General features: G+C 41.8%; 1 protein-coding gene across 1 annotated transcript; it reads right to left on the minus strand.

Moving 5' to 3' along the window:
* Window positions 1-3022: 3022 nt before the first annotated feature.
* Window positions 3023-5123, minus strand: HNRNPA0 (heterogeneous nuclear ribonucleoprotein A0). The gene has a single exon (XM_081092267.1). The coding sequence runs from the start codon at window positions 4838-4840 to the stop codon at window positions 3935-3937; it is 906 nt and encodes a 301-aa protein (XP_080948393.1). The 5' UTR covers window positions 4841-5123; the 3' UTR covers window positions 3023-3934.
* Between the last annotated feature and the right edge of the window lie 18849 nt (window positions 5124-23972).

The raw sequence follows: 23972 nt of genomic DNA on the forward strand, positions 1-23972 counted from the left end.
TAGCTAATTCATCAACCAAGTATATATTTGATGATAATCACTGCATTATTCCTAACAGCAATGGAAGAAAACTCATATTCACCAACAAAGGAATGTTCTAAGTTGTGGTATTATGAAACAGTATACAGACATATATGGGAGAATACACACACACTGGACAACTATATAAACTTGTTTTTTTAAAATTAACCTAAGTGCACACAAAAATATCTAGCTGGCCCTGGCCAGGTGGCTGGTTGCGGGTTCAATTCCTAGTCAGGAGACACACCTAAGTTGTGGGGTCAATCCCCTGCTGGGGTGTGTACGGGGACAATTGATGTTTTACTCTCTCCCTTCCTCTCTAAAAAATAAAAGCACATCCTTAGGTGAGATTTTTTAAAAGATCTAACTGAATATATATATATTCATTCCTATTAACAAAAATTATCCTTGAGAAGTAAAGTAGGTTTGCTCACATAGGTAGAATTTTTATTCACTTTAGTTTGGTTTATAAGCAGTTAATTCTAAGTTATTTTTAAAAATACACCAGAGCCCCAAGATTCATTAAGATTTTCAAATTTCCTATTTCCTTATAATACTGATATTTTCTGTGACTTAAGTATAATCCAAATGTTATGCAACATTTTTATAGCACATAGCACAAAGTATGCTTCTTAGCTTTATTATTTCAAGGAACTTAATTGGAAAAAAATGTACTATTTTTTGTATATCCACTTTTAATAAAAAGTATGAGACAAAGGCACATTAAATTAACCTATAGTAAAACACTAGGAAAAAGCAAAAAAAAGCATTGTCTTCTCTTGGTTTAGAGGTGATCTTTGTTGCTGTTTTAGAAGAAAACAAAATAGGGCCTTTTGAAACGGAAATAGAAGCAATTTTTCCCAGAGATCAAAATCTTCACTGACTCAGAAAATTGGTTAAAATGGAAGAGACGTACCCTAAGTGCAAATGTTATCTTTTTGGGTAATATGCATAATGTCTAGATGCAGTTCTGTTCAAATCAACCCAACACCCAAACACCCATTTTCAATCAGCAAAAACAGAGGCATACAATACTTGACATTAACTGCAAATTCTTAAAATTTCAGAAAATTTAGCAGTTAAATAGTTAAATAAGGCTACAAATCAAGTAACTAACACTGTCACTTCTGGTCTTGAAATAATCATAAATACCAAATTCTCAAGTATCCTCAATCTTTTAACCTTGCTTAAAAACAAAAATGTATGGTGAACTAGATTTAAATATGAAATCTATGTTCCAAATCACTAATTTATAGGAAATAATCCATTATCATTCTAATTTGATAGTAACCACTATGAATTACCACTTGCAAACTTAAAATTTTAAATTACTATCAATTTTTAAAGACCTTTTAAGCCACTTTTAACTAATGATTACCACTGAATTTATACTAAAATTACTGTATATGCAAAAGTTCTTCACAATAGAGACACAAATTGTATTCATAAATGAAAGAAATCAAAACATACAACTGGTTGCCCCCCTCCCAATAAAAGTCCCACGCGCCAAAAATGCTTGCATAAAAACTGACAAGAGGAATTCTGAAGAGAGTAAATACCAGTCCAAATTACAGAAATTTGTAAAGGTACATACATGACAATACAGCTAAGTATTAATATACCTTAAACAGGACACTAAGTCACTTTTCTAGCAAACAGGAGTTACTTTCACATAATTCAACTTTTTAGAAGTCACTATGTTGGAATTCAAAATGACAATCTTATCACTTTGAAAACCCTCCAAAAGGTGGTCTATTCCCAGAAAAAAATAGACCTTCCACTAAAACTGAGTAGACAGTGACAATTATAACAAAAAATTTAAATGTATCATTCTCTGTACCCTACAGAACTCCAAAACATTGGACCAAAATACTAAATAAAGCCCACATGTAGGGTTTCACTAAAAGTGAAAAACAAATTTAAGGAAACTGTAGAACCATAAGAGCAAAAGACCTTGTGTTTACTCTATGTGCAAAATCATCTATTCCATTTGCCACAGAATGTACTTATTTGTACCAAGCATCAGCTACCCTTTGTCAAAGTGACAACTGAGCAGCCATAACCTAGCTTAGCAATCTTGACCTTTCTTCCCCTTGAGAGTAGAGCCCTGATAATTAAAGGGAAAAAATTTGGCAAGCATCTTAAAAAAATATAGTGACAAGAACTAAAAGAGAAAAGGGGTCAGATGTTAAAATATCCTTTTAAGTCCAATAATCTCCTTCAGAAAGCTTCTTAGCACAGCTTTAGACAGCAAGATTGAAGCCAAATATTTTCTAACATTAAACTAAATGTACTAGATTAACAGGTACTCTGAACCCACCCACCAGGTTATACATACTCTCACTCAATCGTGTAAAGAATTGAATTCTTTATTTGTTATATCCATAAACGTTGCTATTCTATATTACTATCCAGGAAGGTAATTTTCTCCTATATCGTTGTGTTTTGTTTTTTATAAACAACAACTTGAAATCTATCGCATGAAAGGGCTACAAATATACATTTGTTAACCAAGCAGAATACAGATATTTTGCTTTACAACTTGCACCTAAGATACCAGTACACGTAGCTGGTTCGTTTGTTGTCAAAGCAATTTGGGGCCATTTGCCCAAGCTATGCATAACAATTTACATTTTCAAATCTCATGTAAAAAGGGCAATTGTGATATGGACTCATAACTACATTCCTGTAAAGCCCACCTTAGTTACAAGAAAATGTGTAACCAAGTCTGCACAGATTTTTGATGGCAAAACTTCTAAATCTGATGCAATTGTCCTAAACTCAAGTTTTTAAACAAATTGTTTTGCCCATATAATGCCATCCTGCCAGTAGATGGCGCTACAAACACTGGGAGAAGGATTTCCATGAGGGCAGCAGCTATAGGAAAAAAACGTTTAAACCTGCTCTGAAAATACAAAAATGCATTTAGAGGGTAAAATATAACCCTTATTGTAACCATTCATTACAGACAAACCAATAAGAGGGAAGAAACTAGGCCATCTGAAAATTTTTAAACAGTTTATATGAATGAAAACACATGCTTAACACAAAATATTTTAGAACTGCACAGTACATACTTTGAAGTAAATTCTCATAGAAAGAAGTAACCAATCATGTCAAGATGATAAGCAAACCCTTTAAGTACAAGAGATGGATGCACAGAAATTTTGAAAATTTTAAAAAGCCCCATCCACCATTTCAAAAGTTTTACCTGTAAAGGGATAAAATTCAACACGTCACTAGCAGGGCAACAGAAAAAAATAAAAACCACAGGACCTTTTAAAAGTTTGTCTAAGTACACATCAAAATTAAGAATTAACACGAAAACTTTTCAACTAATATCCCTTAAAACGGTACGGAATGGATCCTAGAAAAAAAAAATGTTAGACATGTACGGTCAAACACAATGATTTATTAAAAATAAAACGTAAAAATGATTTTTGTACATATGCTTCCAAATTTCAGGCATGGGATCCAAGTAGATTTCATAGAAAACGCTGTAGCCAGGTATCAAGTCCTTACAACAAAGTAAACTAACCCCCCACCCCAACCCCCACCCAGGTTTTGCTACAGAATCAGCAAGTTCACTCCCTCCCCCCCCCCCAAAAAAAAAACACAAATTAAAACAAGACATTTTGCTAGTATAAAAACGACCAAGGTCCAAGTAATAATAAAAAAATAGAGTCCATCAATAACTAACACAAAAATGTGTATGTGGGGCAGAGTCCATCTTCAGAGGGAGAGACGAGAGGTGGCAGGCAAATAGGGCAATACCCCTAAGGGTAAGCAGCCTTAGAAGCGGCTCCCCCAAGGGCAAATGGGGAAGGCGGTGGGAGGGAAAGGAACTCAGGAGTTGACCCTAGGGTTGTTGAAAACAGCCACCCCTAAAGTCAACCCAGACATTAAAATTTTTTTAGAAGGAACTGCCTCCATAACCACCCCCACCGCCATAGCCACCTCTGTAAGGTCCACTGTTACTGCGACCGCCCCAGCTGCTGCCGCCGCCGCCGCCGCCGCCGCTCTTCATGGGCCCGTAGGAGGACTGGTGCTGGCTGTAGCTGCCGAAGCCGCCGAAGCCGTTACCGTAGTCGCTTCCACCGTAGGACGAACCGCCGCCGCCGCCTCCGTAGGCATTGTAGCCGCCGCCGCCGTAACCACCGTAGCTGTTGTAACCGCCGCCGCCGCCCTTCGACAGGCCGTTCTGGTCACGACCACCGCCGCGGCCCCGGCCGCCCCGGCCGCCCCGGCCCGACCGGGAGCCGCCTCCGCCTCCACCCGAGTGGATATCCTCCTTGGGGACGGCCTTTTTCACCTCCACGCGATGGCCCTGGATCGGATGGAACTTGACCACTGCGGCCTTGTCTGCCGCGTCGTGATTCTGGAAATACACGAAGCCGAAGCCACGCTTCTTGCCGGACTGCTTGTCGGCAATAATCTCGGCTTTCTCTACGGTGCCAAACTGCGAGAAGTGCTCGATGAGGTCGCCTTCGGCCACGTCTCCTTTAAGGCCACCGACAAAGAGCTTCTTAACCTTGGCGTGGGCACCGGGCCGCGCCGAATCCTCCCGGGACACCGCCCGCTTCAGCTCCACCGTGTTGCCGTCTACGGCATGGGGAGAAGCGGCCATGGCGGCATCGGCCTCCTCCACATTGGAGTAGGTCACGAAGCCGAAGCAACGGGAGCGCTTGGTCTGGGGGTTCACCACCACCACGCAGTCCGTCAGGGTCCCAAAGGCCTCAAAGTGGCCGCGCAGGCCCGACTCACTCGTCTGCACATTGAGGCCGCCGATGAACAGCTTACACAACTGGGAATTCTCCATCTCCAAGGCCCGGGCCTTCCCCCCGCCCTGCGAGCTCCGAGGTTTCGCCGTCGCCGTTATCGTTGGCTAAGGCCTCTTCACAGATCGGGCCCAGCCGTTGCTGGAGCCGCCACCGCCGACCACCGACGGGGAAGGGAAGGAGGGAAGGGGAGGGAAGGAGGAAAAAAGGAAGGGGGAGGGAAGGGGAGAGATGCCGGCTAGAGGGCGAGCCGAGGAGACTGGAAGACAACCAAGGCCGCAGCTACCGCCACCTCCGATCCCCTATCAAGGCACCACACAAAGAGGCCGCTGAACGCGCGCGCACCCTCCCCGAGACGTGCGTCACCAGCGACGTACGGCAGCCCAGGGCTACCCGCCAATCCCCGCCTTGTTCTCCTTAGTCCCGCCTACCGTGCCGCAGCGCCGCTCTTGATGACAGACTCCCCGCCCTCCGCGGTCTAATCAAGCTCACGGCCTGCTCCGTTCCTGCCTTGCCTCTACCGTCCCGCTTTTACTCCCGAGCTCTCCAGTGTGCCCTGACGAGAGACTACCCCTGCACTCCCCGCACCTCCGCGATTCATTTGCCCCCAGCACCGCGGCTGTTCCCAGTGATTTTACCCCTCCCCTTGCCGTGTCCCCTCGCCCAACTCCGCAGTGGCGTTCGCGCCAGCCCCTTGAGAGACATGTCAATTCAGCCAATCACCGCAATCCGCTCGCACCCACTTCCGTTTTCTGCAGCCGCTGACGGGCGCGCTCCCCGGAGCGCGCCGGCCCCGCCGCCCCCGCCGCCGACGTACGGAGCCTGCCAGCAGCCTCACACCTCCTCCCGCCCTGGCTGGCAGGGGGTTGGGAGGGGCGATGAGCGGAGGCACTCTGGGGCCGTTCCCAACGGATGCGGCCTGGGAGCCACGCGCGGGTTTTTTGAAAACTTGACTGTTGGGACAGGGGGCCTGGATTTACACGCGCTACACCTGGCGCCCTTGCCCCTCCCGTCCGCAGAAAGATGGACGGTAGCGGCCTGGTCGGGGAAGGTGGTTATTAGACGTTTACAGTGGGCCCGACGCGCGATTAAACTAAACAGTGGCACGTGGCCCTGCGGAAGCGAGCCCGCCCGAGGCGCTGTGAGGAGAGCAATGGGCCAAAGGGCTTCGGGCCGACAGCCAACCGAGCACCCTCTGGCCGCCCGCGAAGCCCTCCTGCGACGCCCTTCTCTCCTCCCTTCGCGCACTCCCACAGCAGATGTTTTCATTTTGTTTAAGACATTTTATATGTTTAGTTTACGTTACATATACGTTGCTTTCTTCCTTTCTAAAACGTTAAAGGTGTTTAATACCAGACTGGAAGCTGAGGGAGTTAAACACATGAACATTACATACAAATATCACGCACCCCTGGTGCTTGCCTTACAGACCCTCACTAGGTGGGAATGGAAGAAAATTATAATGGCTTCTATTTATTGAACCTTTGTGTGCCAAGCAAGATACACTGAGTAGGACATAAGATGCGGCATTATGTGACCAAGCGCCCCCAAACCATGTGGTAAATACCGCAGAAGAGGAATGATTTGTGAAAGAGGTGGAAGTTGCACTGAATTTCAGAGTGGACGACTGAAGATTTCTATAGGGAGTTTATCTGAGCAAATGCTGGAAGAGACAAAGCTACATAAGTTTCAAGGGGACCAGTTTGGAGCAGGAGGTTTTGCTACAAGATAGAGAGCCCTTGATATTATGAATGTCTGGAATTTTATATTGAGTTTATTATTCCAAAGGTATATAGATAGGCTATACATATTTGTATATACATTTGGAATAATAAGGTTTGGGGACAAAGAGCCCAATGCCTGCCTGGCACAAAGTAAGGGCTCAGTTTATCTAACAAATACTATACCAGGTGTTGAGGATATTGCAGTAAACAATAGACAAAAATCTCTGCCATCAAGGAGTTTACGTTCTAGCAGGAAGAACCAGACAATAAAGAATGGTATATAGCATGTTAGAAAATTGTGTCACTAGAAAAGAAAAGAGAGGACAATAGGAAACTATTACCTTGTTTAAAAAAAAAAAGTCAGATATATGTCAGGATTGCTAAGTAATTGATGATAAAGAATGAGGGAAATAAAAGCATTCCAGTGATTGGAATCTGGAAGCCTAAAATACAGCAATGGTAGAACTAGAAAATCTAAGACAATAAACTATTTTGGAGGGAGTGGGGAAGATGATGAACATAGCTGTAAATGTTTAAGGGGACACTGATATTCATGGTGCTATGTTTTCTGGGATACCCAAGACTATAGCTCAGATGAGAGAATATATTTTAGAATCATCCAAAAAACGTTACAACAGTAAAAGGTGAATTCTGAAGGAAAGAAAATAAGGCCATAACTTATTTTCCCATCTAAACTGTAAATTCTAAAGTAACAGCCCTAGTGGGTGGGTAGAGCCTCAGCCTGCGGACCTGAAGGGTCCCAGGTTTGATTCCAGTCAAGGGCACATGCCTGGATTGCCGTCTCAATCCCCAGTAGGGGGCGTGCAGGAGGCAGCTGATCAATGATTAACATCATTGATGTCTCTCTCTCTCTCCCTCTCCCTTCCTCTCTGAAATCAATAAAAAATATATAACAAATAAATAAAAATAAAGTAACAATTTTCTCCTACATTTTTTTTTTATTTTTTTATTTTTTGCAATTTTTTTTTTGCAACCAGCTCTCCTACATTGTTTAAAAATAATCCTCCATATCACCTAATTGGGGATCCATTATGGGTTAATTTATCTTGAGTAGGAAAGCTTCACAAAGGTGTATGTCTGGTATAAGCCTTACATATAGAAGAGATATTCAGGAAGCCATCTACACTAATAAAAGAGAAAAATGGTAATTGGCGTACGGCGATACCGTTTTCATTGGCTAATCAGGGCTATATGCAAATTAACTGCCAACTAAGATTGGCAGTTAATTGCCAACAAGATGGCGGCTAATTTGCATATGTAGGCACAATGCAGGGAGGCGAAAGGGAAAGCAGGAAGAAGCCCCCTGCCACTGACAGTGATCTGAAACCCAGGGGGGAGCTAAGAGCTGGGGGGCAGGGCAAAGGCGGCCCCAGGGCCGCCTTTGTCCTGCCCCCCAGCCATGATCAGAGAATCAGGCGCCTTTGCCGCCCTGGCCAGTGATAGCAGGATGTAGCGGTGGAGCCAGCGATGGGAGCTGGACACGGTCGAAGCTGGCAGTCCCGGGAGCTAGGGGTCCCTTGCCTGGGCCTAAAGCGAAGCCCACGATTGTGGGGCTGCTGCAGCTGCGGGTCCCCGCTGCCCGGGCCGGACGCCTAGGCCAGAGGTGTTAGGCCTGGGCAGGGGCGGAGCCTGCAACCGCGGGGAGCTGGGGGTCCCCTGCCCAGGCCTGACACCTCTGCCGGAGGCCTCAGGCCTGGTCAAGGGGCCGATCCAGTGATTGGTGATCGGAGGGTGATGAGGGTCAACTCCTCTGGCCGAGGCATCAGGCCTGGGCAGGGGGCTGGGGGTCCCCTGCCCAGGCCTGATGCCTGGGCCAGAGGCATCAGGCCTGGGTGGGGGGCGGAGCCGGGGATTGGGGGGATATGATGGTCCCCTTGCCCAGGCCTGAAGCCTGGGTCAGAGGCGTCAGGCTTGGGCGGGGGGTGGAGCAAGCGATCAGAGGGAGATGGGGGTCCCCTGCCCAGGCATGATTCCTGGGCCAGAGGCCTCAGGCCTGGGCGGGGGCCAGAGCCAGTGATCGGGGGGAGATGGGGGTCAACGCCTGAGGAGGTCCCTCCTCACCTCTGGCGGAGGCGTCTGGCCTGGGCAAGGGGCCGATCAGGCGATCGGAGGGTGATGGGGGTCAACGCCTGAGGGCTCCCAGTATGTGAGAGGGGGCAGGCTGGGCTGAGGGACACTCTCCCCACCCCACCCCCACACCCAGTGCACGAATTTCGTGCACCGGGCCCCTAGTGATAAATATAAGATAGTTGAATATTAGATTCTTTTCAGAGATTAGATTGGTAAAGGTAGGTACAGTGAATAAGGAATGTTATATCAACACTTAAATGATGCAGTTTTCTTCCCCTCCGATCACTTAGGGAGACAAACTTGTTTTTACCTACTTTACCTTTTAAATCATTGCCTGGGTTTGTTTCTTGGCTTTACTTTGCTTATGGGTGTGTCAGCCTTCCAACACACACACACATGTAAAAATTAACTGACATTTAGACAACCTTTGGTTTTCATCCTTCCTGCAAGATTGATTATAAAAACCTTCTTAAATGCGGTGGTTACAAACTCACAGAACTTCACACTAAAAAGGGTGTATTTTAATGTTCCTAAATTATACTTAGAAAAAGAGAGAGCTGGAGGAAAAAAAATTGAGGAAGAAAAGGAAAACTATGATATCAATATTTCCAGAAAGAAACAATTTTTATCTTTTTTAAATCAATGTTTTATAACATCCAAGAATTTTTTTTTTTTTGCATTTAGGGCCCTGTTATGGACTGAACTGTGTTTCTCCTACCCCAAAATTCTAATGAATGTAACTGTAGTTGAAGATAAAGTCTCTGAAGAGACCATTAGGGTATGACCTGAATCCAATAGGACCGGTGTTCTTATAAGAAGAGGGTGAGACTAATAGAGACCAATACAATATAATATTGAATGTAAACTGCAATTGAAAAAATGTTAAATAAGCACCCATGTAAAGGAGGAGGAGGAGGAGGAGGAGGAAGAGGAGGAGGAGGAGGAGGAGGAGAGGAGGAGGAGAGGAGGAGGAAGAGAGGAGGAGGAAGAGAGGAGGAGGAGGAGGAAGAGAGGAGGAGAAGGAGGAAGAGAAGAGGAGGAGGAGAGGAGGAGGAAGAGAGGAGGAGGAGGAGGAAGAAGAGGAGGAGGAGGAGGGGAGGAGGAAGAGAGGAGGAGGAGGAGGAGAGGAGGAGGAAGAGAGGAGGAGGAGGAGAGGAGGAGGAAGAGAGGAGGAGGAGGAGAGGAGGAGGAGGAGGAAGAGGAGGAGGAGGAGGAGAGGAGGAGGAGGAGGAGGAGGGGAGGAGGAAGAGAGGAGGAGGAGGAGGAAGAAGAGGAGGAGGAGGGGGAGGAGGAGGAGGAGGAGGAGAAGGGGGAGGAGGAGGAGGAGGAGGGGAGGAGGAGGGGGAGGAGGAGGAGAAGGGGGAGGAGGAGGAGGAGGAGGAAGAGACACCAGGCCACATGTGCACAAGAGGGATGACCATGTGAAGAGACAGCAAGAGGTTTGGCCATTTGCAAGCCAAGGACAGAGGTCTCAAAAGAACCCAGCCCTGCGGGCCCTTTTTATTTTGAACTTTGAACCTCCAGAACTGTGAGAAAATTAATTTCTGTTGTTTAAGCCACCAGTCTGTGGTACTTTGTTATGACAGTGCTAGCAAGCTATTACATCCACCTAGAAGAAAAAGTGCTTTCAGTATCCATATTCAGAAGTATGAGACCTTACTGGATTTCTTTAGGCAAGATTACACCAGATTTTATCTATGAATTTCATAACAGGGTGACAGAATTACATTCCTTAAAATTACATAAATTAGTGTAATACTTTAAACAATAATTTATTTTTTTTTAAATTACATAAATTAACTTTTGGTTTTGAATTTTATGGCTTTGTTTTTTGTTTGTTTGTTTTTAGTGCATTGTTTTTACTTAGTCCAATAAGAACTTCAACTTTTTTGAGTATTTCCTTCAGCAAATCAATGTGAAAATCAAGTTTTTTATCTTGTTTTACCTGTTAAGTCCATTTTCAACTTCTTGTTTCAGCCTATAGTTTAGTTGGGAATGTGAGTAACAATTTACAAAGCTTCGCTTCCTAACTTACAACAGAAAAGAGAAAAAATTTATATTGATTGAGATCAAATTTCCATCAACCTAAAAAATGGCAACTCAGAATGAGATTTAATTTGTGAAGTATTCTATACTCATATCTGTGAGTGAAGCAACATTCATACCACCTTATACATCTTGATTCCTCAGGAATCTGGTCCTTCCTCATTTCTAAGTACATACTGAACAGAGGAAAGAACAGGTTAGTCTTATTCAGTAAACTTCAGGAGTAGTATTTAGTTGTAGTTGTTCAGTGAGTTCAGATTATGTATAAAGTCTTTCTGGATCACTCGGGATCTAAACATTTTAAGTTAAATTATATTTACTATAATTTTAGCACATTAATGAGAAAAATTATGCACATCTTTTTTTTCCAACGAAAAGTAGGAAAACAATAGAAAAAATAGCCAAGATTTATATGAGCAAGTATAATGATGAGATTAGCAGCTATGAAACCAAGAATCACATGCTCTTTGAGAAACCTATTCCATATGATAATCCCTGGCTGAAATCACTCAGTATATATAGAAGTGATTTGTTTGGGATTGGCTATATACACACCCTAATTTACCTGAAATCTATTTTATTTTGCTGCACAGAATTCTGTACTATTAAGCAATAATACAAATACCTTTTTTTCCTGAATTGTAAGTAAATTGCCATATGACGCCCCAGTGCCCATACTAAAACTTTAGTCAATAACTGCTACAAGCAAGGACATAATCATAATACCACCATCACAATCAGAAAATTAACATTGATCCATTACTATCAACTAATACGCTAGCCCTATTCAAGTTTGATAATGGCTCCAAGAATGCAAAAGGATCTAGTTCAGGATAACATGTTACATTTAGTTGTCTTGTCTCTTTAGTCTCCTTGAACTATAATAGTATATCAATCTTTCCTTGACTCAGATGAACTTGACTCTTTTGAAGATTATAAAACCAGTTATTTTGTATAATATCTCTCAATCTGGATACTTGATATCTCCTCATTAGATTAAGATTATGTGCTTTTGGTAGGAATGTCACTAAAATGATATTACATCCTATCAGATGACACATGATTTCTATTTGTTTCATTACTGTTTTGTCAGGAGGTATTTTGAGATTACATAATATCTCTTTCCTCATCAATCTTTCATCCACTAGTTTTTAGTATTTATTGATGCTTCTTGGCTGAATTATTACTATTATGTTTTTGAAATAGTAAGTTTCTAAATCAATCATTCCTTCTACCTCTATTAATTATCTTTCCACCAATTATTTGTCCATTTTTTATATCAATATGGACTCACGGATTCCTACCTTTTTAATGGGTTGTAATTTGCTATTATTGCTATTTTGATGCTCTCAGTAGCCCAGATTTGGCCACTGGGAACTCATTCAAGCTCACTTCTCTGTTCTTTTGACATGTCCCCATAATTCACTGAGCACTTTTTGCTTGCTGGCCTAACAAGATATTTCATATTCATCTTGGACTTTCAAGATGCCCTGGAATCAGCTATTTTTCCAAAGAGTCTTGGTTCCCTTTAGTGAAGATTGGTACTTAGAAACCAAGTTACGGGCACTAGAAGTGTTCATTGCTATTTGTTGCTGCTCCCAGGCAGAGAAAGATAATATACATATATATACGGTACATTATATATACATGTACATTACATGTATATAATCTACACATTTACATCTACATCTATTTTTACATCTACCTACCTATCAATCAATCAATCAAACCACTGGTTCATACCACTACCTCCAATTCCAATCCAATAGCACAGAATTCATTCTAGTTTGCATCCATTTTCATATTTATATCTTTTTTCTGACAGTCAAAAACCTGGTTGCCATTATTCTAAATATATTTACTTATTAGCTTAGTCCTGCCTGTGTGGAATAATTTTCTGCCCTGCCCATCATCCTTTCACAAAGATGTCCTCCTTACTCTGCTCAGACATAAATATAGTGTTGGCCCATCACTGTTGCTGCAGTTGCCTCTCATGTGGATGCCTTTCTCATCCTGCTGGGCTTTAATAGCCCAGGCCAGGCCAGTACCACCCTTGTATAGAGATTCCTTCCCTACCCCAATCAAGCTCTGACACCTGGTGCCAGGCCAGCAAGCATTCTCCTTACTCCTCTTAGACTCCAATATGTATCTCTTAGCTAGCACTCCACCCCAAATTAGATGCCCTCTTCACTTCATTCATGTTCCATCAACCAGCCAGGCTACTACTGTCACCACAATCTTGTGCAAAAAACTTTCTCACCTCGCTCAAGCTCCCAACGACTATATAGGCTGCTACCATCCTCTCCCTGATACACACCCTCTCACTCCACTCAGGCTCTGATATGCCAGGCAGCCTTCCCACCCCCATCCTCCACACTACATCCTATCAATTCTCACCTTTCCCTTCAAAGAAACACTCTTCTTCTTTTTTCAAGAAAAATGATTTTAAATATAAAAATGTTACATGCAATAAACCTTAATATTTCAAGAAAAACGTTCTTAAGTAATGTTACATACAATAAATATTAATATCTCAAGAAAAACTATTTTAAATACGATAATGTTGCATGCAATAAACATTAATATTTAAAGCATAAAAGGATTTTAAGTATAATAATATTACCAAAACTGTACTAACATAGTATGATATCACAAAAGTTGTAGGAAATATTAAAAATCTGCAAATAACAGGATTACTTCTATTATATTCTAGAATATTTTTCCCGCTGGCTCTATTTTTGTTTATCAGTTTATGTTGTTCATTATATTCCACAAATGAGTGAGATCATATGATATTTATCTTTCTCCAACTGGGTTATTTTGCTTAGCATGATGCTTTTAAAGTCCATTTTGTCAGATGTATCGCTAATCCAGCTTTTTTTTTTCTTTTCCATTTGCATGGGAAAAAAAATTTCCATTCCTTCACTTTCATCCTGCCTGTGTCTTTTGAGGTGGGTCTTTTGTAGACAACGTATAGTTGGGTCATGTTTTTGTATCCATTCAGATACCCTACACCTTTTGAATGGAGCATTCAATCCATTTACATTTAGGGTTATTATTGAGAGGTACTTATTTATAGCCATTTTAATTCTGTATGGCTAGGTTTCTCTCTCTGTTTATTCTTCTCAGCAATCCCTTTAGCATTTCTCGTAATCCTGGCTTGGTGGTGATGAACTCCTTTAGCTTTTGTCTGGGGAGCTCTTTATTTGACCATCTATTTTAAATGATAGCCTTGCTGGATATACTAATCTTTGTCTCAGATCCTTGTTTTCCATTACCTTGACTACTTCATGCCATTCCCTTCTGGCTTGTAGAGTTTCTGATGAGAAATCAGGTGTCAGCCTTATGGGAACTCCTTTGTAGGTAAAAGTTTTCTTCTCTCTTGCTGCCTTTAAGATTCTCTCTTTGTCTTTAATTTTGGGCATTTTAATTATGATGTGTCTGGGCAGGGGTCTGTTTGGGTTCTTCTTGTTTTGGGTTCTCTGTGCCTCCTTAACTTGTATAACTTTTTCCTTTACCAGGTTAGGGAAGTTTTCTACCATTATTTCTTCAAACATCTTCTCTATTCCTTTCTCTCTCTCTGCCTCTTCTGGCACACCTACTATTCTAATATTGTTACATTTCACATTGTCCCACAGCTCCCTTAAGCTGTCCTCCTGTTTTTTAATTGTTTTTTATTTTTGGTTCTCTAATTGAGTGATATTTTCAACTCTCTTCTAATTCACTGATTCAATCCTCAATTTCCCCTAATCTGCTGTGTATTCCTTCCAATGTGTTCTTTATTTGTGTTATGCTATTCTTTATCTCAGACTGCTCTTTTTTCATAGTTATTATATCTTTTTGCAAAGTGTTGAGCATTTTTAACATCATTACTCTGAACTTTGTTTCAGATAAAATTTTTATCTCTGGTTCATTTATCTCTTCTCCTGGAGAATTCATTAGCTCTTTCATTTGGGGTTTATTTCTTTGTTTCCTCATTTTGGTTGTCTGTTTGGGTTTGTGACTATGTTTCAGTAGATTCTCTATATCTTTCAATCTTTAGTACAGGACAGTGTTAAAGGCTGTTTCTGACTAATTGGATCAGATAAAGACTCAAAGCCTCCAGAGACCGCCCCTGTCTACAGACTAATAGGATTCCAAGTTGAATTGCCCCCAGGAAATCATCCTCAGGTGTGGTAAGAGTTTTTTTTCAACAGGGTGGAGCAGTTGCTTCTGCCTGGAGGCTAATTGTTACTTTTAATCTCTTAAGTGACCTCAGGGCAAGGTGTTTTCCAATAGGGTATGTCGACTATCTCCCCTCCCCCCCCCCCCCCCCCCCAGGCAAGGCAGATGTCTATGTGGGAAAGATGTCCTCCACTGTGTGAGGGAATGACTCAGCCCAGGAAACTTGGGGTGTCTGCCTTCTAGGCTCTGTCCCGAGTTCCCAGTCCTGGGTTTTGCTCTCACAGCTCCAGTCCCCTTCACCCTCCCTCTGCCAGAGCACAAGGTGGGTAGTTCCACAGGGAATTTTTGTGCATTGGCCCTTTTAGAGGTTGCCCGAACTTTCAACTGCCACTCCCTGGCAGACAGCACCCCACTCTTTTCACAGCTAGGTGTTATATGGGTACCCTCCTCAGTTTGGTACTTTCTGCTGGGGAGCCCACCTTCGGGATGAGATCTCAGAGTTCTCAGTGGCACCCCCCTACCCCATAGCTGAGATATCTCTCCGTCTGTGAGTGCCTGGCCAGCCCTTTCATGCCTCTGCCCCTCCTACCAGTCTCTATGCGGTCTCCACCTTTAGTTCTTGGGTATCAGGACTCTCTCCTGTTTGTTTTCCATTATTATTCAGGAAACCTTTCTGTATTTCAGTTGTAATTCCAGCTGTTCCTGGGAGCATGTCCACAGAGCATCCTCCTACTCTATGGCCATTTTTAATCTCAAGAAAACAATTTTATTTTTAAAAAATTTTTATAAGACTTTAAGAAAACTTTGTCCAGGGGGAGACAAAATGGTGGCTGAATAGGCGGATGGGCCCAGCGCAGAACACATAGAACAGCCATGGGCAAACTATGGCCCACGGGCCGGATCCGGCCTGTTTGAAATGAATAAAACTAAAAAAAAAAAAAGACCATACCCTTTTATGTAATGATGTTTACTTTGAATTTATATTAATTCACACAAACACTCCATCCATGCTTTTGTTCCGGCCCTCCAGTCCAGTTTAAGAACCCATTGTGGCCCTCAAGTCAAAAAGTTTGCCCACCCCTGACATAGAAGAAACAGCTGAATTGAATAACATCCACCCAGAATTGGCAAATTAAACACAGCTGGTGAGACAATCCATGGACAGAAAGTGTTCTACATTCTATTTTTATTTTTTTTATCATTATTTTACTCTATCTCATTTTTTCCTGTATACCAACCCTTTCTTCCTCACTTCCCCCTTTTTTCATCCTGTTTCTCTTCTCCTATTCCTGCTTTAGTTTTTCTCTCTCCTTTTTTTTACTCCTTGTTAAAAATTGATCTTCTTTATCTGCTTTATTGACACATTACTATTATAGTAGTCTCTGTTGGCTTACTCATATATCTAATTTCCTCTCCCCTACTCCAAGTTCATTCACCCTTCTCTTTTCTCTTTCTTCAATAGCCAATATTTTTTCTTATTGTTGTTGTTAGTTTAATTGTTTGTTTGTTTGTTTATTTTATGCTTTTGTTTTTCCTCTCTTCACTTGTTCTCTTCTACTAATAGCTTAATTAGTTTCACTCACCAAACTCAGGCCTATCTGCTCTCTACACCATTCTCCTTTTCCAAAAATAGATGAATATGTAGATAGATTAAAGGAAGGAGAAATTTTATTATATATATATATATATATATATATATATATACAAATTTTATATATATTTAATTATTTTAATTACTTTTTTTTAATTGAGTATTTTGGGTTTTTTTCTTCTTATACATTCATTCTCTTTCTACCTCCTCTATACTGAATCATGGCCATTCCCCCATTCATTCAATTCCTTTACCCTATCTTCTGGAAATAAGCTCTGCCTCTTCAGATTCAGCTCCCCTCCTCTTTTTTCTGGGTGTTTATTGTTTGCATTTTTTGGTTTAGTGGAGTTTTCTCCCCATATATGTATTTTTCCCCCTTGTTTTTTCTTCTATTTCTTTTCTCTTACCTTTTTTCCTTTTCTCAATATCATTTTTGTGCTCTTTTCTCTTCCCCGATTCTCTTTTCTCTGGTGGTCACCTTTATTTGGGGTTATCGGTGTCGTGAATACATTTGTGTTTTGTTACCTCTGTGTCCTGTCTTATCGAGTTGTATTTTGTGCCTTTGGTCAACGTGGTAGAGAGTGAGCCACATAAACACACACCCAGAGAGGAGCGAAAATGGGTAGACAAAGAAATAGCCTCATATGAAAGAAAAGGAGGAATCACCAGAAAAGGAAATAAACAAAATGGAGACAAGCAATTTGTCAGAGAAAGAATTCAGAGCAAAGGTCATAAGGACACTGAAAAGGATGGAAGACAAATTCAACAACATGTAAGAATTGAGAGGAAATGAAGAAGAACCAAGAAGTAATGAAGAATGACATAGCTGCAATAAAGAACACAATAGAAAGCATCAATAGCAGACTAGAAGAAGCTAAGGACTGCATCAGTGAACTAGAAGACAAGGTAGGAAAAAACAACCAAGCAGAGCAGCAACTGGGAATAAAAACTTAAAAGACAGGAGGAGAGCCTAAAGGAGCTTTGGGACAACACAAAATGAGACAACGTCTGCATTATAGGGGTGCCAGAAGGAGAGGAGACAGAGCAAGGAATAAAAAACCTGTTTGAAGAAATAATGACAGAAAAGTTCCCTTATATTGGGAAGAAAAAACTCACACAAGTCCAAGAAGCTCACAGAGTCCCAAACAAGATGAACCCAAAAGGATCAACACTAAGAAACATCATAATTAAATTGGCAAATACCAACAACAAAGTAAGAATCTTAAAGGCTGCCAGAGAGAGACAGGAAGTTACCTATAAGGGATCGCCCATTAGACTACCAACTGATTTCTCAACAGACACATAAGGCCAGGAGGGAATGAAATGAAATATACAGAGTGCTGCAAAGCAAGGGACTGAATCCAAGAATACTATACCCAGCAAGGCTATCATTCAAAATTAAAGGTGAAATCAGAAGCTTCACAGAAAAAATGGGCTAAGCGAGTTTATTACCACCAAACCATCAATGCAAGAAATGCTAAAGGGACTGCTGTAAAAAGAAGAAATAGGAAGGGAAGAAGGAACACAAGCATAAAGAATAAAAATGGCGACAAACAAGTACCTATCAATAATAACCTTAAATGTAAATGGATTAAATGCTCCAATCAAAAGACTTAGGGTAGCTGAATGGATAAGAAAACATGACCCACCTCAGAAGAAAGGAGTCACACAGACTGATAGTGAAGGGATGGGAAAAAAAATTTCAGGTGAATGGAAATGAAAAAAAGCTGGGGTAGTAATACTTATATCTGACAAATTAGACCTCAAAATGAAGGCCATAACAAGAGATAAGGAAGGCCACTTCATAATACTAAAGGGAGCAATTCAACAAGAGCATATAACTCTGGTAAATATATATTTACCCAATACAGAAGCACCCAAATACATAAAAAGACTTCTGGAAGATATCAAGGGAAAGATTGACAGCAATACAGTCATAGTAGGGGACTTTAATGTCCCATTGATACCACTGGATAAAATCTCTAAACAAAAAATCAGCAAGAAACATCAATCCTAAATGAATCACTAGATCAGATGGAATTAATTGACATTTTCAGAACATTTCAAAGAGAAACCACATATTGGGACACAGGCAAAGTCTCCTCAAATTCAAGAAGATAGAAATCATATCAAACATCTTTTCAGATCACAATGGCATAAAATTAGAAATCACAGTTGATGCAAAGGTCGTAGTCCTCACACCCGGGGCGGAAAAAAAGAAAAAGAAATCAACTACAATAAAAACAATGAAGAAAATCAAACACTTGGAGTCTAAATAGCATGCTATTAAACAATGATTGGGGTTACCAAAGAGATCAAAGAAGAAATAAAAAGCATCCTGGTAACAAAGACAATGAAAACACAACAATCCAAAATCTATGGGACACAGCGAAAGCAGTCTTGAGAGGGAAGTTCACATTTCTACAGGCCTACCTCAAAAAACAAGAAAAAAATGGTAATAAATTACCTAACCCTACAACTCAAAGAATTAGAAAGAGGGCGACAAGAAAAGCCCAGAGTAAGCAGAAGGAAGGAAATAATAACGATTATAGCAGAAATAAACAACGTAGAGACCAAAAAACAAACAAACAAACAAACAAAAAAAGATCGATAAAACCAAGAGCTGGTTCTTTGAAAGGATAAACAAGATTGATGAACCTCTAGCCAGGCTCACCAAGAAGCAAAGAGAGAGGACCCAAGTAAATAAAATCAGAAATGAAAGAGGTGAAGTAACAACCAACCGCACAAAAATACAAAGCGTTATGAAAAAATACTATGAACAACTCCATTTCAACAAACTGTACAGCCTAGATGAAATGGACATATTCTTAGGACAATACAAGCTTCCAAAACTCAATCAGGAAGAATCAAAAACCTCAATAGGCTGATAATGACTGAAGAAATTAAAGCAGTAATTAAAAATCTTTCAGCAAACAAAAGCCCCGGTCCGGACAGCTTCACAGGGGAGTTCTACCAAGCATTCAAAGAAGAACTAAAACCTATCCTCCTCAGACTATTCCAAAAAATTCAAGAGGAAGGCACACTTCCAAGCTCTTTCTATGAAGCCAGCATTACCCTAATGCCAAAACCAGATAAAGACACCACAAAGAAAGAGAACTATAGGCCAATATCCTTGATGAACATAGATGCCAAAATCCTCAACAAAATTCTAGCAAATCAGATCCAGCATTGCATTAGAAAGATAATACACCATGACCAAGTGGGATTTATTCTGGGGATGCAAGGATGGTACAATATCCGCAAATCAATAAATGTGATACATCACATAAACAAATTGAGAGACAAAAGTCACATAATCATATCAATCGATGCAGAAAAAGTATTTGACAAAATCCAACACCCTTTCTTGATAAAAACTCTCTCAGCAAAGTGGGATTAGAGGAATCATACCTCAACATAATAAAAGCCTTATATGACAAACCTACAGCCAACATCATACTCAATGGGCAAAAACCAAATCAATTTCCCCTAAGGACAGGAACAAGACAGGGATGCCCACTTTCACCACTCCTGTTCAACACAGTACTGGAGTCCTAGCCATTGTGATCAGACAAGAAGAAGAAGAAGAAATAAAAGGCATCTAAATTGGAAAAGAAGAAGTAAAACTGTCATTATTCACAGACTAGGGGCCCGGTGCACGAAATTCGTGCACTGGGTGTGTGTGTGGGGGGAGTGTTCCCTCAGCCCAGCCTGCCCCCTCTCACATACTGGGAGCCCTCAGGCGTTGACCCCATCACCCTCCGATCGCCTGATCGGCCCCTTGCCCAGGCCTGACGCCTCCGCCAGAGGTGTCAGGCTTGGACAGGGGACCCCCATCTCCCCCCGATCACTGGCTCTGGCCCCCGCCCAGGCCTGAGGCCTCTGGCCCAGGAATCATGCCTGGGCAGGGGACCCCCATCTCCCTCTGATCGCTTGCTCCACCCCCCGCCCAAGCCTGACGCCTCTGACCCAGGCTTCAGGCCTGGGCAAGGGGACCATCATATCCCCCCAATCCCCGGCTCCGCCCCCCACCCAGGCCTGATGCCTCGGCCAGAGGAGTTGACCCTCATCACCCTCCGATCACCAATCACTGGATCGGCCCCTTGACCAGGCCTGAGGCCTCCGGCAGAGGTGTCAGGCCTGGGCAGGGGACCCCCAGCTCCCCGCGGTTGCAGGCTCCGCCCCTGCCCAGGCCTAACGCCTCTGGCCTAGGCGTCTGGCCCGGGCAGCGGGGACCTGCAGTGGCAGCGGGGGGCGCCGCGATCGTGGGCTTTGCTTTAGGCCCAGGCAAGGGACCCCTAGCTCCCGGGACTGCCAGCTTCAACCGTGCCCAGCTCCCATCGCTGGCTCCACCCCTACTTCCTGCTATCACTGGCCAGGGCGGAAAAGGCGCCTGATTCTCCGATCATGGCTGGGGGGCAGGACAAAGGCGGCCCTGCCCCCCAGCTCTTAGCTCCCCCCTGGGTTTCAGATCACTGTCAGTGGCAGGGGGCTTCTTCCTGCTTTCCCTTTCGCCTCCCTGCATTGTGCCTACATATGCAAATTAGCCGCCATCTTGTTGGCAATTAACTGCCAATCTTAGTTGGCAGTTAACTGCCAATCTTAGTTGGCAGTTAACTGCCAATCTTAGTTGGCAGTTAATTTGCATATAGCCCTGATTAGCCAATGAAAACGGTATCACTGTACGCCAATTACCATTTTTCTCTTTTATTAGTGTAGATGACATAATACTGTACATAGAAAACCCCAAAGACTCCATCAAAAAACTACTAGACTTAATAAATGAATTCGGCATTGTAGCCGGACACAAAATTAATACCCAGAAATCTATAGCTTTTTTATACACCAACAATGAGCACACAGAAACAGAAACTTAAAAAAAAATCCCATTTACTACTGCACCAAAAAAATTAAGGTACTTAGGAATAAATTTAACTAAGGAGGTAAAAGACCTGTACTCAGAAAACTACAGGACATTGAAAAAAGAGATAGAGGAAGACATAAACAAATGGAAGACCATACTGTGTTCATGGATTGGTAGAATCAACATCATTAAAATGTCCATACTACCCAAAGCAATTTATAGATTCAATGCAATCCCTATTAAAATACCAACAGCATATTTCACAGACCTAGATCAAACTCTCCAAAAATTCATCTGGAATTAATCTCCAAAAGACCCAAATAGCCACAGAAATCCTAAGAACAAAATTGGAGGGATCACAATACCAGATATCAAACTACATTACAAAGCCACGGTTCTCAAAACTGCCTGATACTGGCACAGGAACAGATATTATAGACCATTGGAACAGAACAGAGAACCGAGAAATAGACCCAAGCCATTATGCTCAATTAATATTTGACAAAGGAGGCAAGAGCATACAATGGAGTCAAGACAGTCTCTTCAATAAATGGTGTTGGGAAACTTGGTCAGATAGATGCAAAAAAAATGAAACCAGATCACCAACTTACTCCATACACGAAGACAAACTCAAAATGGTTAATGGACCTAAATGTAAGATGGGAAACCATAAAAATCTTAAAAGACTCCATAGGCAGCAAAATATCAGATATATCTCATAGCAATATCTTTACCGATACAGCTCCTAGGGCAATGGAAACTAAGGAGAAAATAAACAAATGGGACTATATCAAAATAAAAAGCTTCTGCACAGCAAAAGAAACCATCAACAAAACAACAACAAAACCCACTGCATGGGAGAAAATATTTGCCAATGATATTTCTGATAAGGGTTTAATCTCCAAAATTTACAGAGAACTCATACAACTTAACAAAAGGAAGATAAACAATCTAATCAAAAACTGGGCAAAGGACCTAAATAGACACTTGTTGAAAGAGGACATACAGAAGGCCGAGAGACATATGAAGACATGCTCAAAGTCACTAATCAAGAGATGCAAAGCAAAACAACAAGGTACTATCTCACACCTGTAAGAATGGCTATCATCAACAAATCAACAAATGACAAGTGCTGGTGAGGATGCAGAGAAAATGGAACCCTCGTGCACTGCTGGTGGGAATGCAGACTGGTGCAGCCACTGTGGAAAACAGTATGGCGTTTCCTCAAAAAGTTAAAAATGGCATTTCCATCTGACCCAGTGATCCCACTTCTAGGAATATATCCCAAGAAACCAGAAACACTAATCAGAAAGGATATATGCACCCCTATGTTCATAGCAGCACAATTTACCATAGCTAAGATCTGGAAACAGCCTATGTGCCCACCAGCAGGTGAATGAATTAAAAAACCATGGTACATCTACACAATGCAATACTACACTGCTGTAAAAAAAAAAAAAAAGAAAAAAAAAGAACTTTTACCATTTGCAACAGCATGGATGGAACTGGAGAGCATTATGCTAAGCGAAATTAGCCCGTTGGAGAAAGATAAATGTCACATGATCTCGTTCATATGTGGGATATAATGATCAACATAAACTGATGAACAAAAATAGATCCAGAGACAAGGTAGCACTGAACAGATCATCCAACCTCAGAGAGAAGGCAGGGGAGTAGTTGGGGGTTGGAGATCAACCAAAGAACTTGTATGCATGCATATTAGCATAACCAATGGACACAGACACTGGGAAGGTGGGGGTGGGAGTCAATCAGGGAAAAAAGAGACATATGTAATACTTTAAACTGAAAGGTCTCAGGTTCGATTCTGGACAAGGACATGTACCTTGGTTGCGGGCACATCCCCAGTAGGGGGTGTGCAGGAGGCAGCTGATCGATGTTTCTCTCTCATTGATGTTTTACTTCTCTATCCCTCTCCCTTCCTCTCTGTAAAAAATCAATAAAATATGTATTTTTTTAAAAAGACTTTATTTGAGCTAAACTTATGACACATGACAGAGAGCAAGATTTCAAATGCTCCCACAATCTGATGGGAAGAGGATCTGCATAGACATACAAATTGCCAAGAAGTACAGGAAAAGGTGCTCAACGTAACTAATCATCAGGGAAATGCAAATCAAAACCATACCTGTTAGGATGGCTATTATAAAGAAGACAAGAAATAACAAGTGTTGGTGAGAATATGGAGAAAAAGGGACCCCTGTGCACTGTTGGTGGGAATGTAAATTGGTGCAACCACTATGGAAAACAACCTACTAGTAAGTGTTGGTCAATGGATGAATGGATAAAGGAAATGTGGTACATATATAAATAGTGAAATATTTTTCAGTTATTAAAAAGAAGGAAGTTGTGCCAATTGAGACAATATAGATGAAACTTGAAGGCATTATATTAAGTGAAATTAGTCAGAGAAAAATACTGTACAATCTCACTTATATGTGGAATCTAAGAAAAAAACATAACTCATAGATACAGAGAACAGATTAATGGTTGCCAGACACAGGCCAACAAAATAGGTGAAGAAATCATTCCGTCAGGGTACATGCCAAAGTTGTGGCTAGACCCCCAGTGCAGGGTATGCAGGAGGCAGCCGATTGGTGATTCTCTTTCATCATTGATGTTTCTCTCTCTCTCTCCCTCTCCCGTTCTCTCCCTGAAATCAATAAAAATATTTT

Source organism: Myotis nattereri (assembly GCF_964212035.1).
Source record: "Myotis nattereri genome assembly, chromosome: 5".
Classification (NCBI taxonomy): Eukaryota; Metazoa; Chordata; class Mammalia; order Chiroptera; family Vespertilionidae; genus Myotis; species Myotis nattereri.

What these genes read in the sequence shown, in the direction of transcription:
- HNRNPA0 (XM_081092267.1), bottom strand. Translation starts at nt 4,840, where the DNA reads ATGGAGAATTCCCAGTTGTGTAAGCTGTTCATCGGCGGCCTCAATGTG.